The 14,740-nt window shown below is 47.4% G+C and overlaps 1 protein-coding gene across 1 annotated transcript; it reads left to right on the top strand.

The window, feature by feature from the left end:
- Positions 1 to 7,042: 7,042 nt before the first annotated feature.
- Positions 7,043 to 9,606, top strand: nup62l (nucleoporin 62 like). Its single transcript, XM_080019233.1, has 2 exons — positions 7,043 to 8,836; positions 8,936 to 9,606. The coding sequence occupies exons 1-2, from the start codon at positions 7,313 to 7,315 to the stop codon at positions 9,092 to 9,094; spliced, it is 1,683 nt and encodes a 560-aa protein (XP_079875359.1). The 5' UTR covers positions 7,043 to 7,312; the 3' UTR covers positions 9,095 to 9,606.
- Positions 9,607 to 14,740: the final 5,134 nt, after the last annotated feature.

Here is a 14,740-nt window from a genome sequence, read left to right on the forward strand (position 1 = left end):
GCACATATTCATTAACATTTCACTCCAAAATCCTGTGGTAGTTAGCTAAAAATTCCGGCCTAACTAACCAATAACATGTTTTACCAATTTAATCTGCTCCTCTGCTGTGGATTTTAGTCAGTACAGGATTTGCAGTTCTGTAATTTGAGCTAACCATTTGTGAATCCAATTCAGATTGAAATCCACAATAGAACGGCAAAATACATTTTAACTGCTTAATTAACAAGTCATGCTCATTATACAGCCAGTAAAAATAAATGAATCATACTCTACTGTGCCTGGGATCCTATGAGCATTCCATGCCTCTGTGACATTTGTGATGCCAATCCTAGCCATCTGGCATGTCAGTTTGACACAATACTTGGATGTGTTGTCCTGTGATGTCCAGTTCCTCTTGGTGCACCATCTGACCTAAGCTGTCTTCAAAGGTGTAGTTGGCTCGGGCATTCACCTCAGACCACATTCTCTCGATCATCTCCTGTGCAGGTTATGAGGATAGTGTCAGTCTGCCTGCACTCATAAGAAATGTGACTTAATTACAAGAAACCAGGATTCATTTTTAACAACACATTTATTTCACCCTTGTAGAAAGTGTCTCAAATAGGGCTGCCTTTGAGGGTTGTCTCTGTTCTACCAGCTTTTCCTGGATGAATAATGCCAGATAAAACTCTTTCCCACAGTCAACTCTGACCTTGTCCCATAGTCCATAGGAAAGCACAGCAGACATAAAATAGCATTAGTCTAAGCCGGCAATTCCCATCCTATAGGCCCTAGCCACCAGGTTATTGCAAGTGGGCCGCCAAATCATGGGCGAAACGCCTCGATTTTATTGAAAAAATAATTTTAAAATGATTAATTATAAAAACGTTTTTAAATGTAAACATAAAAATTAATTTCATTGTATTTTCTGTACATTTTTTAACTTGCGGTGATAATAAAAATGGATGGTTGGCCAGCATCAGGCACACTGAAAAGGAAAGGCAGACAGGTGGGGCAGTTCCACCTGTCAAACGAAAAAGAAAGGTTCGGAGAAAGCATAGCTCTGAATATTTATCATTGGGGTTTTTTTGGACAGGCACAGAAGACAAACCCTTACCGCTGTGCGTGGTGTGTTCCGAGATTTTATCAAACAAAGCTCTGAAGCCATGTGAACTGCGCCGTCACCTCGAGACTAAACACCAACAGTACATGTCTAAGCCGCTTGAATTTTTCGATAATAAACTCAAGGAGTATCAGGGTAAGAAGAAAGTCATTCGAAACGTCATGTACGGCACCGAGAACGCAAATCCTGATCTGTCCGACAGAGTTGTGTGATTTCTGATGCCTTTCCCGACCACGTATCTCTATGAGATACGTGTTTGGAATGGCTGCATCCCCGGAATGGCTTTTCGGCGCTCGCGGCATTGAAGACGAAATACAGGAATCAACTAAATGTTAATCCAGATCTTCGCCTGAAACTGTCGTCCCTTAAGCCAGACATCAAGCATTTGGTGTCTGCCATGCAACATCAGCCTTCTCATGAGGTGAGTTAATATTAATGTGCTCCTGTTATTGTTCGTTTTACGTTATGAACGTAACGCGAAAGTTCCATAGATATAAGGTTATTTTTAACACACCTCTTTTTTTGTTTTACCACTACTGCACTTGTATGTATGAGAATGCATATGATTGTTATAATATACATCCTCTGAGAACACACTGGCTCCCGTATTACTTCTGGTCGGATGTGGGCCACGAACACACAACACGTGGGCCGTGAGTCCGAAAAGGTTTGGAACCGCTGGTTTAAGCCATTGATCCCAAAAGTGACAAAAAAAAATAAGGTTTATTTTGTCAAAATTGGAATGATAGCAATAATAGTAAAACTCGAAAACAAAGAGACTGTGGGGTGGTTTATTCAACATTTACACCATCAAATTAAAAAGGTTTTCATAAAGTCTAGTGTTTTTTGCCAAATAATTTTCACATTACAAATCTAGGTCTTAACCTCTAACCTTTTTAATAATGTACTTTTTCAAGTCTAGCTCCTAGGGAGCCAACTTTGGGTTCCACCCTAATTAGTTTGGGAACCACTAGTACTACTAGCGCTAGTGAAGTTATTTTACCTGTACACTTCCTCATAAATGTCGATGCTGTTCTTTATTGGCATGGTGGCGAATGACAACCTTCCTGCTGAAACCATCGATTGCCATTACATGGGTCACCACAAACATAAGAAGCTTCTCATTCTGATCTACATGCAGCTTGTGACCCATGTATTATCAAAGCAAAAAATGGAAAACGGGTCATTTTCCGTTTTTTGTTTCCTTATTTCTAAATGGTAGTTGATTTTTATTTTATTTTTTTTTCCATTTCAAAACAAAATTCCACTGGCCACCAAGTACCCAGACCTCTGTCTCTCGTAAATAAAGCAGACACAAGAGTCCGTGCCTTATAAATTATGGGTTGGTACCGCCTACTGCCTGTTTGTATGCATTATTTGTACTTCTGTCTCTCCCAGTCGGCATTGTGACATCCAAATGGACCAGTCAAACTCACACTACAGTTGGGGAAGCCAGTTCAAATGCAAGTTCATTTGTTTATGCACACATTGTAAGAGTTGTGACAACTAATTAACAGGTTATTTGCATTTGCATAGATATTGATCATTAATCTGCATACTTTTGTGCTGTTTCACACCATTACTCACCATGAAAACATCTGAAGTCGGCTCCTGTCTTGGGTGCTTTTTAGGGGAATGTTTAGCTCGCTGCATATCTATGTTCGCATACGCCTAGTGAGGGCAGAAGAGTCAAAATTATAAATGTATTATATATTTGGGTTAGTTTAATTCTTTTTTTTTTTTTTTTTTTTTTTTACAAACACAAAAAAAGCACAAACTCAAAGCCTTGAATCACCCGCCAAAAGCTAGGAGAAGGCAACGAAAGTCAGTGCTGTGCACATTCAGGGACATATTTATTATAATTATACCGTTATACAGACTGACCAGAAGATAAAATGAGCAATGGGTTCGATGTTGGTTCGTACCACAGCTTCAGAGTCCTAAACCTGCTGCAGATGCTGTCCCTACCGCTGCAGCGGCTCCGACCACAGGGTTCGGTGCGGCCACCTTCCCACCTGCAGCCGGTGGAGGAGGCTTCTCTTTCGATACTGCCAACCCTGCCTCGTCCAGCACCAACCCCACCGTGGGCTTCAGCTCCGGCACCCCTGCAAAGAGCACCGCCGCTGCAGGAGGCTTCTCATTCGGGACTCCCACCACCGCATTCAGCATCGGGGCACCGCCCCAGCCAGCAGCTCCTGGTGTCAAGTTAGGCCTCCCGTTGGGAGGGTTCAGCTTTGGAGGTGCAACGGTCCAGGTGGCCCCTGCTACTGCCCCCATGGCTCCCACTGGAGGCGGCTTCTCCTTTGGCAACACTGCTGCCCCTACACTCTGCACGCAGCCCATGCCAGCATCCACAGCTGCCGCCCCGATACTAAGCCAAGGTGGAGGGTTTGGTTTCGGTGTCAAACCCTCCCCTCCCCCCCCTCCAGCTCCAGCCACAACTGCCCCAGCTACCCAGGTTCCAGCCCAAGCTGTAGCCCCTTCCCTTTCTGTGATGCCAGTCACAAACCACCCTACCACTGTGATCACTGGCTTCACTTTGGGTGCCACCACCCTGTCGACAGCAAACCTTACCCCTACAGCTACGGGGGAGCAGGACAGGATGCCCGCCTCCTCCACCTCTTTGATTCAGCCACAGCCCGTTTGGTGAAGAGCAGGCGACACGGACAGCATCGGTGTTGATGTCATGCTGTACGAGGCTGGTGCGTGTACAATCCTCATCTCTGGCAGCGAATATGTACTCCAGTAGCTCCTGCAGCTGGCGCCTCTGGACGACCTCCAACCCCTCGCAACGCTTCTGGCATCGATCGTCAGCAGCTTGCTTGCTCAGTGGACGGAGGTTTACATGGCAGCGGCGGCGCGGTGGACCCTCTGGCTGGCGATGAGGTGGACCCTCTTGCTTGCGGTGGCCCGCGTTGCTTCGAACAGGGCTGCTGTCCAGATTCTCGGCGCACACAGGCAGATGTGTTCCTGTAATCGTTCTGGCTGGAGGCCCCGAACGAAGGCTTGGATAGCAAGTTCCTTCTGTGTTGCCGCGTCGAAGGTTGGGTATCCACGTCGCGTGTACCGGCGGAGATCAGCAGCATACACACCCAGAATCTCTCCCCCTCTTCCTGGCAGCCCCTCCGGCTGGACATCTGTGAGGACCTGCAGTGCTTTTCCTTCGAGGGTGACTTGAACCGCCATCTCTCCCATGTGTTCATGTGTTGAATTGGGCAGCTAACTGTACTTGGATGAAGTACGTCTGCGTTGGCTCTTCTCCCCTATACTGCGGCAGCTTCATCGTTCCCCGCTGAGAGTCTTCTGGTGGAGCTGCCGTGACAGCCAACACTTTCCAACTTCAGCGTCTCACGGTACCCACAACCTTCTCTTCCTGCAGCAACAACTTGTTCTAAAGTTGTGCCATGAGTTGTTCTATTTCGCTCAGTGTAGATGCCATCTCTAATCCCACTTCTGACACCAGTGTAGCGAGCTAGGGATTCTCGCAAGAGGAATTCATGCAGAGAGCAGAGCTCGAGAGAATACAGGCGTTTTATTGGCAGCAACAGGCATTCCACACACACTGCAGAACGCGCAAATAACACAGTACACACAGAGTAAAGTATAATGATTTCAAACACGACTGAACTATGACTGTCCACAAACCCACAAACTCTGCTGGGATGCTTCTGGACCACCTACCCCAGCACGCTACAATACTTTTGTGCTGTTCCATTGTTTCACATCGCTACCATTAAAACGCTTTAAGTCCGCTCCTGTCTTGGGTATTTTTTTGGGAGTGTTTAGCTCGCTGCATACTGTAGCTGCTCACGCATGCGTGTAGTGAGGGCACAAGAGTCAAGATAATTGATTTATTCTATATTTGCATGTTTTTTTTTTTTACCTCTTACCATACGCTCACACCAGAAGCAATCACTTTCGCTTGTGGGTGCTCCTGTTCAACTCATTGCTTCATGTGCGCAACGCTGCGTTCATCTATTTTAATGTGGTTTGGCAATATATTTTTAAGTGACAAGGTTATTTTTTATATTTCTATTTGTTTATAAAAATACAATATAACGTATTATATATTAAACATTACCCACAACTCCTGTTCCTCTTTCCCTTATACTGTGGCACGGTGGCGCAGTGCATTGCACTGCTGCCTCACAGCAAGAAGGTCCTGGGTTTGATTCCCGCCTGGGGCGCTGTTGGCACCGTGCTCCGGCGGGTTATCTTCCAAAAACAGGAGCCTTTCTGTGTGGAGTTTGCATGTTCTCCCCGTGTTCACATGGGGTTTCCTCCACCTCACGTCAGTAAGGACCCCCACCAAAAACATGCACCCACCATCGTCTGACCAGCGATGGACACTTATCACCTGGTCCCCGGGCGCGTCCACGTATGCTGCCCACTGCTCCTGGCTGTGCCCCCAGAGGAAGGACAAGCCAGGATGGGTCAAAAGCAGAGGAGCCATTTCACCGGCACCATCAAGCATGTGCATGTGTGTGTGTGTGTGTGCAAGCATGTGTTGTGGAGTGTCGTGTGACGATTAAAGACTGTTTCTTCTTCTTCTTTCTTTTCTCCCTCTTGCTCTCTCCAACTATTGGTAAATAATAAAACATTGCAACCATCTGTCTCTTTGAGAATGTGAGTGTCTAAATGTACATATAGTAGTCTAAAATATATAATTATAATATGGATAATTATATGTCTTATATAATTTAATTTAATGTGATTTGTGCTACATGACGTCATACTGTACGTGGAAAATGTTTTTAATAAACTATATGGAAATACAGGCACAGTCTCAACAGAGGTCGAACTTGGACTTTCACATTTTTACTGAAGTGCATCATGTAATAAATCTCACTCGGGATCCCAACTACCTCCCAAAACCCCCTCTACCCATCTTTTTTTTTTTTTTTTTTTTGAAACGTCTCTTGAAACGTTTTTTTGAAATGAAGTCACATCGTAGAGCACGGGGGAAACCGGCTCCCGCAACAAGAAGCTTCTCATCCCTCTTTGGACCAAAAGTTTGGCGAGAGCCAAAGTCCAGGGTTTGTTCGGGGTGGGGTTTAGCGGACGGACCGGCGAAAACGTCAAAGGTGTCGCGGCTCGGCTTCGCAGCAAATGAGTATAAAGTTGAAATCCATTCAACTTCCTCCCGTCACCTCGTCCCCGAGGTCGCGTCGCTGTCCTTCGCCGCCATCTCCCATTGGAAACGGACTGTTACTGGGGTTTGGCTGACACGAGTGGGTGCTTTTCTCACGCGTGCGCAGTGTCATAGTGACCGAGACCGCTGTCCCGAAACATTGACACACACACACGCACACACACACACACACACACACACACACAGTGCTTTGTTTATTCAGGTATTGCTTTTGGAAAGGTTTGTTTCGTTTTAGCATTGATAATATGTATTATTTAGGAAATATGTCTTGTTTGTACATTGTTGTTTTTTTTTGTGTTGTGTTTCTGATTTACAAAAGAAAATCATTCTCAACATTTTCAGAATCATTGTGACCGTACTGGACTTTAGTTTTATTTTATATATTTAGTTATTTATTTATTTACACCGTGGGGAAATGGAGTTGCAGCTGAGTATTGAGGCAGCACGGGCTATAGTACAAAAGTTGTCCATGCACCAGTGTACGCAATACATTTGATTAGTTAAGTTTGAAAAGGTGTTAATTCACACATTGATTTCGTATTTTGTTTCACAAAAAGTTCCTAAAAAGGCATCATACAAAACACATCAGTGTTTTTCATCGCACATTTTCCGAATAACTTACGAAGAAAAAAAAGTTAGTCAACAAATGTTATATGGAATGTATCGAATGTTTTTTTATTATTATTTATTATATTAGTATTTATTATTATTGTTCGTGTTACGTCCTCGCCTCATTATGACCTCTGAGCCTTAATACGTCACTTCCTTTAGTCGACCGGAGAGATGCCTGCTCGGTGAAACAGTCGCACGGCGGCCACGTTTTTCTCTCTACTTTGATGGTTGTGGGTGAAGTTGACGTCGTCGCGGCTTCGGATGTTTTTCTTTGCGGTCGTCGCTCTGGGAAAGTTACCGTCGAGCACAAGCTCCAAGCCTCGGTGATTTCCAGCTCGTGTGTGGCCCGCCAAAAGCTGGGAGAAGGTAACGGAAGTCGACGCTGTGCACTTCCAGTGACATATTTATCATATTTATATTGTGATACGGATTGACCGCAAGACAAAATGAGCGGCGGCTTCAATTTCGGTTCGGGCTTCAGCTTCGGAACCCCTAAACCTGCCGCCGCAGCAGTCCCTACCGCTGCGGCGGCTCCCACCACGGGGTTCGGCGCGGCCACCTCAACGCCGGCGGCCGGCGGAGGAGGCTTCTCGTTCGGTACCGCCAACCCTGCCCCGGCCGGCGCCAACCCGACCGGGGGCTTCAGCTTCGGCACCCCTGCGAAGAGCACGGCCGCCGCCGCCGCCGCCACAGGAGGCTTCTCATTCGGGACTCCCACCACCGCGTTCAGCATGGGAGCAGCTCCTCAGCCAGCAGCTCCTGGTCTCACTTTGGGTACCGCAGCAGCAGCAGCTCCTGCCTCCGTGGCGGGGTTCACACTGGGTGGAGGTCTTGCACCCCAGACCACCGCTCCAACTGCAGTCCCAGCTCCAGCCCCAGCAGGTGGAGGCTTCAGCTTTGGGTCAGCACCCCAACCTCAAGCCCAACCCGCTCCTACTCCAGTAGCATCTGGAGGCCTTTCGTTGGGAGGGTTCAGCTTTGGAGGCGCAAAGGTCCAGGTGGCCCCTGCTGCAGCCCCCATCGCTCCCACTGGAGGTGGCTTCTCCTTTGGCAACGTTGCTGCCCCCCCTACACTCTCCCTGGGGATGCAGCCCATGCCGGCATCCACAGCTGCCGCCCCGATACTAAGCCAGGGTGGAGGGTTCGGTTTTGGTGTCAAACCCTCACTGACACCAGCTCCAGCTCCAACCACAACTGCCCCAACTACCCAGGTTCCAGCCCAAGCTGTAGCCCCTTCCCTTTTTGCGATGCCAGTCACAACAGCTGCTCCTACCACTGCGGTCACTGGCTTCACTTTGGGTGCCACCACCCTGTCGACAGCAAACCTTACCCCTACAGCCACCACAGCAGCTACGGGGGGTCTGGGCTTCATGCTGAAGCCTCTGGTGGCACCGACAGCCGTCTCTATTCCTGCATCTGCGGCTACAACGGCTTCAGCCACATCAGGTATCGCTACAGGCTTTTCACTGGGCATGAAACCCATAGCCACCACAAGCACCACAGTGGCACCCATAACCATTACAACCACCGCTCCACCTGTGATGTCCTATGCCCAACTGGAGGGACTCATCAACAAGTGGAGTTTGGAGCTGGAGGACCAGGAGAGGCACTTCCTGCAGCAGGCGACTCAGGTGAACGCCTGGGACCGCATGCTCGTGGAGAATGGAGAGAAGATCACGTCCCTGCACAAAGAGATGGAGAAGGTGAAGCTGGACCAGAGGAGGCTGAACCAGGAGCTGGACTTCATCCTGTCCCAGCAGAAGGAGCTGGAGGACTTGCTCTCCCCACTGGAGGAGTCTGTAAAGGAACAGAGCGGAACCATATACATGCAAAACGCAGACGAAGAGCGAGAGAGAACATACAAACTGGCTGAGAACGTGGATGCCCAGCTGAAACGGATGTCTCAGGATCTGAAGGAGATCATTGAGCATCTGAACACGTCCAGCGGTCCAGCAGATACCAGTGACCCAGTAAGAAACTTATTACACTTTTGTTTAGGCTTTTGTAACATTTCGATTGCGGTTGTCATTGTAATTGCATATGACACTGACTTGTTTTTCCTGCCTCAGCTTCAACAGATTTGCAAAATCCTCAACGCCCACATGGATTCCCTTCAGTGGATCGACCAGAATTCAGTGCTTCTCCAGAGAAGAGTGGAAGACGTGTCCAAACTGTGCGACAACCAGCGCAAAGAACAGGAGAAGACCTTTCGCTTAACATTTGACTAATTTGCATTTCAAATGTAAATTCATGTTGTTTTTTATATATACCTTCTGAAGCTCAGATGCTGTTCTTGAGCATCTTCTCCCAAATATTGTTTTGTTGACAGTACTTTCCTGCAGGCAGCTGTGTCCTTTTGAGGCAAAAACCTGTTTAAACATTTGTTCTGCAGAGCATTGCTTGGTGCAAACTTTCCTTCTAGTTTGTCAATTCAAACATTTGTATATGAATAATTTGCCTATCAGAATGACATGAAATAAATCCTTGTATTAAGATTAATTGAAGGCTACTTTATTTTGGTACTTGCTCATGAGTGAAAGAAGCATTTACTTTTGTATGTTATGTAAACGACTATAACATTGTTGGCGGCGGTAGTAGTAATATAGAACTAATTAATGCCTTTTAAATCCTACTTTACGGGCAGCTGTTTCAATGCAGCATTTGTAATATTAAATCAGTATGCATAATTGATGGAATTGCTTTGTTTAGCAGATCTGTATGTAGGTTTAAACCTTTTTAAGACTCCTTTAAAAAAAAAAAAAAATCCAAGCGAAGTTGTTTTTGATTTTATCTCATTTTATCCCTTTGCATCCCAACATCTGACAGTTTCTTTTCTTTTTTTTTTTTCTGTTCTTTTACCAATGATTTCTTTCAGGTTTATTATACATCTCGATTTACACCAATTTTCCTTTGCATTGATTGGGTGGTGAGGACCAGGTACAATGAATTGGTGCTCAACTCATTACAAACTGGGCTTATCAGAGATAAAGGAAGCAATGAGCGTAGCACTATGGTTTTGCTCTCCTTCTAAAATTGTAAACGGTTCCTTCCAGATTGTTCCTCAGGAAGTGATTGAAGGCCCAAGTTCCTGCTTTGTGTGCTCACCTGAAGTGAACTTTTTTATCAATAAACACTTTAATTAATATTTAAACAAAACTTAAACATCAAATGAATTTCTGTTTATCATAGATTTCACATTTGCTAATATCAAATGTTTGGTTGACCTCTGTTGCATAGAATTATAAAAAAAAAAAAGACAATTTATAATATAAGAAAACAGCAGTTAAAACTTCCCATGTCACTAAGAAAGTTTAAAGACAAAACAAATCGTTGGTAAAATGTGAATTGTGAGATGTAAATACCCTCAAAGATGAAAGTCTGCACTTTGAGCACATATTCATTATTAACATTTAACTCCAAAATCCCATGGTAGTCAGCTCAAATAGCAATATCTTTGTCAACATCCAAACAATTCCGGCCTAACAAACATGTTTTACAGATTTAATCTGCCTCTCTGAGAAAGAAGGCCCGCTCTAGAGCTCCCTCCTGAGGCCCCTGCTTCCGTGAGCCAATGGGGTTTGAGCATGACCTTCATTTTGAGGCCCCTGCTTTCATGAGCCAATGGGGTTTGAGCATGACCTTCCTCCTGCGGCACCTGCTTCAGTGAGCCAATGGGGTTTGAGCATGACTTTCCTCCTGAGGCACCTGCTTCTGTGAGCCAATGGGATTTGAGCTAAGCGTCGGCGATACCACAGAATTTGGTTTGGATCCAATACCAGGTAACACCAGGGAAGAATCACCGATATCGATGCCGATACCAATACCAGGGGGTTTAAGTTGCCATGCGTGACCCAGCACTAGTGATTTGGATCACTTAGCTCAGCTCAGCAATAAGAGCCGGTTCTTTCGGCTCCAAACAGCTCTTCATTCATTACCTCTTCTGGCTTTTATATTTCAGCCAATTTTAGCAATGTTTTGACCCATGATTGGTATGTGCGCTCATATATCACTTAAATTATTCAATTTAATTATACTGAACATTATAATTTCCGGAATACCATATTTCTAGATTGTTTGGTGTAAAAACCTTAAATATTGTAATGTCATGTCATATTGATGGTTAAAGAAAAACGATCCTAGTCGTATAACAAAAACAACACACTACTAATGAAACTGTATGGTTAATAATAATAATAATAATAATAATAATAATAATAATAAGTAATCACTCAACTCTTGACAGGCACATATATTGCAGTGTAAGTGCCGAAATATATACATCGAATAAAAAAGCAATTTTACTCATTTTGGAGAGAGAAATTCATCCCTTTTTGGTATCAATCCTATTGACGCTAGAATCGATCTTCAAAACGAGACGTAGTATCGGTAGTATCGAGGGAGAAGACGACAGCCTTCACGAGGCCTCTCCTGTGAGTAGTGAGAAATGGTGCAAGACCAACTCACGAAACTAATGTCGCCAAAGAATCATCGAGCTGGCAGACCAAGGTACAAGCCAATGCCAAAACCAAGGCAGAGAACATCCTCTTTAGGACGGGCGGACACCCCCACCGTCGAAAACCAAGGTCTGCCGGTGCTCCAACTCAATGTCGAGGGCCTTACCATCGCAAAACTCGAAGTCATCAGGCATCTCGCCGATTCCAACAAAGTGGCAGCGGTCCTCCTGCAAGAGACACACTGGGTGTCAGATGAAAACCTCAAGCTTCCTGGGTTCTCCCTCGCTGGATCCATCCACAGCAAGAAGCATGGAATGGCAACCTTCGTCCGAGATGGTTTGAGCTGGGCAGCCACCAGCCAATCTCCACCTGGCTGCAACATCGAGTGGCTGGCCACTAAAATCCAAGAAACATCTGTCGTGAACGTATATAAGCCCCCACCAACAGCGCTGACTGCATCATCACTTCCATCCGTGACTGCTCCTGCCATCTATGCAGGTGACTTTAACTGCCAACATACGGATTGGGGTTACCAACACACATCACAGGATGGAGAAGCACTGAGTGAGTGGGCCTCTAACGTTGAGGCACTACTGCTGTACGACCCAAAGGAGCCCCCAAGCTTCTGCTCTGCACGTTGGAACTCTTATACCAACCCAGATCTGGCCTTCGTCATATGCCGCAGTAACGACCTGAAACCGGAGAGACGTGTCTTGGACAGTTTCGCTCGCTCACACCACCGGCCATCCATCATCAAAGTACCATCCCTAGTACAGCCGGTAGCTGGCAAACCGGTCAGGAGATGGAACTTCAGGAAGGCGAACTGGCAGTCGTTTACGGTGGAAACAGAAAGAAGAACTGCTGGTCTCATGGACCCAGAAGCAGAAGACGTGGATGCTGCATACAGTGCCTACTGTGAAGTCCTCCTAAGGGCAGCAAAGCACAACATCCCACGTGGCTACAATAAAAACTATATCCCGGGCTGGGATGAGGAGTGCAGCTGCCTGTTGCGCCAACACCAGCAGGCGATCACCAGGGAAGAAATGGACGCAACAGCAACAACCCTACTGCAGAAGCTGGATGACACCCGAAGGGCTAGGTGGACGGAAGTAGCGGAATCCATCGACTTCACCCACTCCAGCCGGAAGGCGTGGCAGACCATCAACTTGCTCTCAGGGAGAAAAACAACACCTCGTAGGTGTCCAGTGACTGCAGATGCTATTGCTTCCCAGCTCCTGAAAAATGGTCGCTTCCCTGATGCGGACAAAAACTTCGCACGACTGACATCGTGTGAGGTATCATCCCTCTCCAGAGCAGCCAGCGCTGATGCTAATCTCTCAGGAGACTTCACAGCAGCCGAGCTAAAGGCAGCAATTAAAAAACTGAAGCTGGGCAAATCACCAGGTCGAGACAATATCCACCCAGAGTTTGTTATGCACCAAAGTGAAAGAACATCTCAATGGCTACGCACATTCTTCTCATCATGCTTCCGGAGGTCCAAGCTCCCGAAGACCTGGCGCCGTGCTTCCATCATAGCCTTGCCAAAGCCGAACAAACCCGCCGAAGACCCGAAGTCCTACAGGCCCATATCCCTGCTCTGTGTCCCGTACAAGATTCTGGAGAGGCTGATCCACAGCCGCATTGAGCCAGTGGTGGACCCTCAACTCCCACCGGAACAAGCCGGCTTCCGCAGAGGCAGGTCAACGGTGGACCAGGTAACGCTACTCACCCAGGACATCGAGGACAGCTTCCAAGATAATGAGAAAGCTGGAGTAGTATTCCTGGACCTGACAGCCGCTTATGACACCGTGTGGCACCGTGGACTACACCTGAAACTGTTGAGAACAATCCCGGACCGGCACATGGTGAGATTTATTATGGAGATGCTATCTAACCATAGCTTCATCCTACAAACCAGCGATGGCCAGACCAGCAGGCTCAGAAGGCTGAAGAACGGTGTCCCGCAAGGCTCTGTCCTCTCACCAATGTTATTTAACATCTATATTCACGACCTGCCAGACACAACATCCAAGAAGTACGGCTATGCGGACGACCTGGCCATCATGCTTCGATGCCCAACATGGAACACTATGGAAGAAGGCCTCAACCGAGACATGGGCATCCTGGCAGACTACCTCCAGAAGTGGCACCTTCAGCTCAGCATGGGCAAAACAGTGTCTGCAGCTTACCACCTCTACAACCGGGAGGCAAGAAGGGAACTGGACGTGCATGTTGGCAACATCCGCCTGGAGTTCCAGCAAGCCCCCAAGTACCTCGGCGTATGCTTGGACCGGACGCTGTCCTACAAGCAGCACCTGGATGAAGTGAAGGCCAAGACAACCGCAAGGGTCTCGCTCATCCGCCGCCTTGCAGGCTCGACTTGGGGAGCTTCCCCCCAGACCCTACGCATATCCACGCAAGCCCTGGTCCTACCCGTAGCGGAATACTGTGCCCCTGCCTGGAGCAGAAGTCCACAGGCGAACAAGGTGGATACTGTCATCAACAGCGCCCTCCGGATAGTAACTGGTTGTCTGAAACCCACCCCTGTGTCCTACCTGCCAGTCCTAGCTGGTATCGCCCCACCCAGTCTCCGACGGGAAGCAGCTACCCTCGCCCTGGCAAGGAAAGCCCAGAAGAACGACTGGCACATCCTACACAAAGCCACAACAACACCGGCACCACCATGCAGGCTCAAGTCTCGCCATCCCTACAACAAGGCAGCACAAGAGATGCTACAGTCGATCCCTGACGACTTGTCCAAGGACGCCTGGCTGGCAGCATCCTGGAGACAATCGTGGGAGTCAGCTGCGCCCTCCCGCATCCAACGATACATCCAGGACCCAGGAGGAGGTGTAAAAGGAGAAGACATGCCACGCCACCTATGGACCTCGCTGAACCGCCTGCGTACTGGCGTCGGGCGCTTCAAGTCCTCTCTAAAGAAGTGGGGCCTATCCGACAGTGCGTCATGCGAGTGTGGCGAACCTGAACAGACTGCCGAGCACATAATCACCAGCTGCCCCCTATACAGCCCACCCTCAGAAGCTGGCCTTTTTGACCTAGGACTGGAGACGAGGGCGTGGCTATATGACACTGAGTTGGCCATCTGATGATATACGAAAGAAGAAGAAGGTAGTATCGATCATTTTGGTATCGACCCGCACACCCCTAGTTCCGGGTCCTGTGAGCCAATGGCATTTGAGCATGGGTTTTTCGGGGTTTCGTTGTCGTTACTCCGTAAACTTTCGCTGATCTCGTCTTATCGGTCCAACCAAAATGTGTTTCTGAGCAAATTTGCGGTGAGGAATGAACAACGCGGCTGCTGCATCTTCACTCATATTAGATCTACAAGGTGTAGTTTTAAAAGTTATTTCCGACTTTCGTGGCCGTGCTCCAAACTTGCGGGGGACGCCGAAGCGAAGC

The sequence above is a fragment of the Zeus faber genome (genome assembly GCF_960531495.2).
Source record: "Zeus faber genome assembly, chromosome: 18".
Lineage (NCBI taxonomy): Eukaryota > Metazoa > Chordata > Actinopteri > Zeiformes > Zeidae > Zeus > Zeus faber.

Excerpts from the sequence above, each read along its gene's own strand:
- nup62l (XM_080019233.1), top strand. The coding sequence starts at position 7,313 with ATGAGCGGCGGCTTCAATTTCGGTTCGGGCTTCAGCTTCGGAACCCCT. Across the intron at positions 8,837-8,935 it reads CAGCAGATACCAGTGACCCA|CTTCAACAGATTTGCAAAAT; the intron begins GTAAGAAACTTA and ends TTCCTGCCTCAG.